General features: G+C 43.0%; 1 protein-coding gene across 1 annotated transcript; it reads right to left on the bottom strand.

Moving 5' to 3' along the window:
- Positions 1 to 568: 568 nt before the first annotated feature.
- Positions 569 to 1,033, bottom strand: LOC311614506 (non-secretory ribonuclease-like; the record flags this gene model as incomplete). The annotated part of the gene is made up of 1 exon (XM_084869355.1): positions 569 to 1,033. The coding sequence occupies one exon, from the start codon at positions 1,031 to 1,033 to the stop codon at positions 569 to 571; it is 465 nt and encodes a 154-aa protein (XP_084725481.1).
- Between the last annotated feature and the right edge of the window lie 2,621 nt (positions 1,034 to 3,654).

The raw sequence follows: 3,654 nt of genomic DNA, 5'->3' as shown, positions 1-3,654 counted from the left end.
ACCTAGCAATACCTGTAGAACTGATGAACTCTTTTACAGAAAAATATCTCTGTAGTTTAAATAAAAATTGTCATCTCATCACATAGGTATTTTATCCATGTTTTAGATTACAACAAAAAAGTTTACATTTCTCATATAATTTATTACTCAATCAGACAGAACCAAAGGCCTTTGCTTCCTATTTATTCAACTGGGCCCATTTACCTCTTGGCTTGGAAATACACAGATCAGTTAAAGCTTTGGGTTTTCAATGTGAAGAAGAGAGAAAGGACATTCTGAGTCACTTCATTTTACAAGGATTCTCTTACACTCATGCCTCTCTATGTACCTCAGATCTCATTTCAGAGGAAGGGAAACATTCTCTTGATGAGATGTGTCTAACATGACAGCAGAAGGGTACAACAGACACAGACACTGATAGGTGATTCTGCAAAGGAATTTATTGCCAGTGCAGAGGAGCTTCAGGGCAGCAGAGCTTAAAAGGGTTGTGGGCTGGTGGTGAGGACTGGGGCTGATATCCAGGGTGGATGGTGGCATGGGACCAAGGCTGTGCCTGCGGGCACAGAGCTTAGTAGATTCTATCGAAGTGAACTGGACGATTCCTTCTGTTACAGGCAACACTGTAGTTTCTCAGTAAGGCTACTTGCTGGTATTGGCACTGAGTGTAAGGCAGTGCTGGTCCTGTGAGGTTGCAGTAGGTAAGATTCACTGCAGCTTGGCTTCTATAGCAATTAGGACTAATTCCATCACGGCAGGTTATATTTGTCGTGTAACAGAGATTAACGACAGCAGCAAGTGATGTGTGGATGAAAGTATTTTCGCCTTTGCATGGCCTCCGGAAACTCATATAATTTAGGTGGTTAATCGGCTGCATTGCAATGGTGCATCGAGCATTGGCCATGTTTACGTGTTGAACTTCAAACCACTGAGCCCAGGTTAGACCCCCAGGTGGGGCATGGAAGGAGATCACCATTCCCATGAGCCCCAGCAGCAGAAGGAGACAAAGCTGGGAATCCCGCTGTGTTGGAACCATGTTTCCTGCCAAAAGAGAAGCATCTCCTGCATCCCTGCACAGTGGTGACACACCCCTTCATCTGTCACCCAGAAGGGCCCCTGCTGTCACCAAGGTCCTATTTCCTTTCTCTTCAGCAACCCCCAACCCCAAAGTCTGTCTTGTGTCCTGGGTACTAATCCAAGCTCAGTCCCCTGGCAGTTGCTGTCCCATCTCTGGTCCTCCTGTCCCAACCCCAGGAGGGAGTCATTGTCTTACCGAGTCCAGTGCTGTGGCTGCTGTGAGAACAGATCCAGCTGTGGTCCTGGGTCTCAGGCGCAGCTGTTCTCCTCTGTCCTGTGGACTGAAGATATAGAGCAGCCCCTGTGGGTGGGGCCAGCAGAGCCAGGAGGGGTTTGATTCTAAGATGTGCAGAATCCCACAGATTGGCCCATGACCCACTTTTGCAATGAGCCTCTTGTTTTATGCTTTGCCGATCTACACATACCTCAGGACAGCTGGCTGCTGCTTCTGAGATCCAACTCTGATGGCAGGAGTCGCGCAGAGCACTCTGCAGCCAGTGGGGAAAACTGCCCACTGGCTGCAGAGTGGCCATAAATTTTAGAACTCAACTTGGTGTGGCACTGAGGGACTGAAGTGCAGAAAGGCAGGCCTATTTCTCAGAACAAAGGGAGCCCAAGGGCTGTCTTCCCAGGGGGAACCCAGGTCCCCTTCACTGAGTGATCTCCCTGGTCATCCCTCAGCCAATGTTCTGCATCTCATTATCTTCCTGTGCTGCCACCTGGAGCTCTGAGTTCCTTGCTGCTTAAAATCCTAAGCTGTATAGCGTTTCTTAGGTGTCCTTGAGGTTTGTTGTTTGCTCTCCTTGTATGAGAATCACTTTCACATGTTTTAACACATGACTTGATTTTTTTGGTTCACTTCCTGTGAAGTGTTCTAATTTGAAAAGAACCAGAGAAAAGTCTTTCTGTAGAAAATGCCCCAGGGTAAACATGTAGTGTATTTGAAGGATACTGTGCAGAGAAGGGGATGGACATCTTAGTGGGCAGGCCTCATACTAAAAGGTGTTAAATTTCTGGTCAAACTTGTAGGTTAGAAAACTATACTCAACCCTTAAATGGTATCATATACCCGTTCAACAAAGATTCACATCATTTTTAATTACTTTTCTATATTCCTGTTATGTGGAAATGCCATACTTTGATACTTGATGTCATTATGTCAATAAAGACATAGTGGTGACCTGGTCAGGACCCCGTGTAGAGCTAGTAACACTCAGCCTTAAATCCTCTTCTTGCTGAAATTCATTAATATCTTTTTTTTTTTTATCATGAAATAGGTTTTTTAGATCACTATATTTTTTATTGTCACTATTATAGATATTTTTATAATGTATGCTTTATGGAAATCATTTTCATAAGTGATCAAGACATAAAATTGCATTAAATGTAGTCACTCCTTTGTGTTGCTGACAGCCACATTAGGTAGAAATATAGACCTGTAACGCAGTGTCTATATTATGAGGCAAAAGACATATACTGCAGACACAGGAGTATATCTGGTCAAAAACCTGTTCTGATCAGCACATACAGTGTTCCTTATAATACTGGATTTTTTATGCTAACTTTTCAAATTGGGAGAGTTCACATAAATTTGCGTGTCTATCTTATTTGTAAAAATTAGGAAATGTTGATGGGTGCACTGAGTTTCCATTACTATAAGGCAACGTTTCCCAAACTTTTGACATATGTGTACCCCTTCTATAATTTTCATAATGCTGAGTACCCCTCATACTCATGAGAAGGTAGAATTAGGCGCAGCTAAGCATGGTGCAGTGCATATCCCCACCAAACTCCGGTGCAACGCGTACCCCCATCAAACTCTTCCCATACCCCTGTGGGTACGCATACCACACTTTGGGAAACACTGCCATAAGGGATCAATTGAGCTGAGTCAGCAACTGAGTCTGTTGAAAGAAGCAATTGTGCAGGAGTCTCCACTGACCCTACTCCTCCCTCCTGATTCACATCCTGTCTGTTCACTTATTGATGGATCCTGCCTGGCTCCTGTGGACAATACTTTTATGACCTAGCAGCCTTGTTACGTGTCCCCAGTAGCAACTCACATAACACCCTGCCCAATTTACAACCATGTTTTTCCTTTAAAATTGTATTCAGAGCACAACTCCTATGATTTTTCTGGATGTTTTCTCTATAGCTTTCCTCTGGACATTTCAACTGCTCTTTTTCTTTCCCCCTCAAGAAATAGTACAGAAAATCTAGTTTGATATTCAAGATCTGTTGGAGAGGACTTCTTTATATGAGGCAGGAAAATATACAAGCCCATGTTAATTAAAGGACACTGTAACTTCTACGTACATTTGTTTTTCATAGATAAAAGGCACCTTTCAGAGATTCTGTTTTGTTTTGTTTTTCATTAGCACAGACCAATTTACTGCACATTTTAGACCTGATCCATATTTCCAACTAAAGGAATGGCCAAATGATGCCCTGCTGTTACTAAGTCACTGTTGAAATTTAGGAACAGTTTAAGCTATTGTCTCAGGAAAAGACTTCTGCATTTGTGGTAAAAACCAGTGTTTGAAAACAATGGCCTTGGCATTAGTCAATGTCTCATTAAAT

The sequence above is a fragment of the Pipistrellus hanaki genome (genome assembly GCF_964339955.1).
Source record: "Pipistrellus hanaki genome assembly, chromosome: 1".
NCBI classification, from domain to species: domain Eukaryota; kingdom Metazoa; phylum Chordata; class Mammalia; order Chiroptera; family Vespertilionidae; genus Pipistrellus; species Pipistrellus hanaki.
This window is presented reverse-complemented; position numbering and strand designations above follow the sequence as displayed.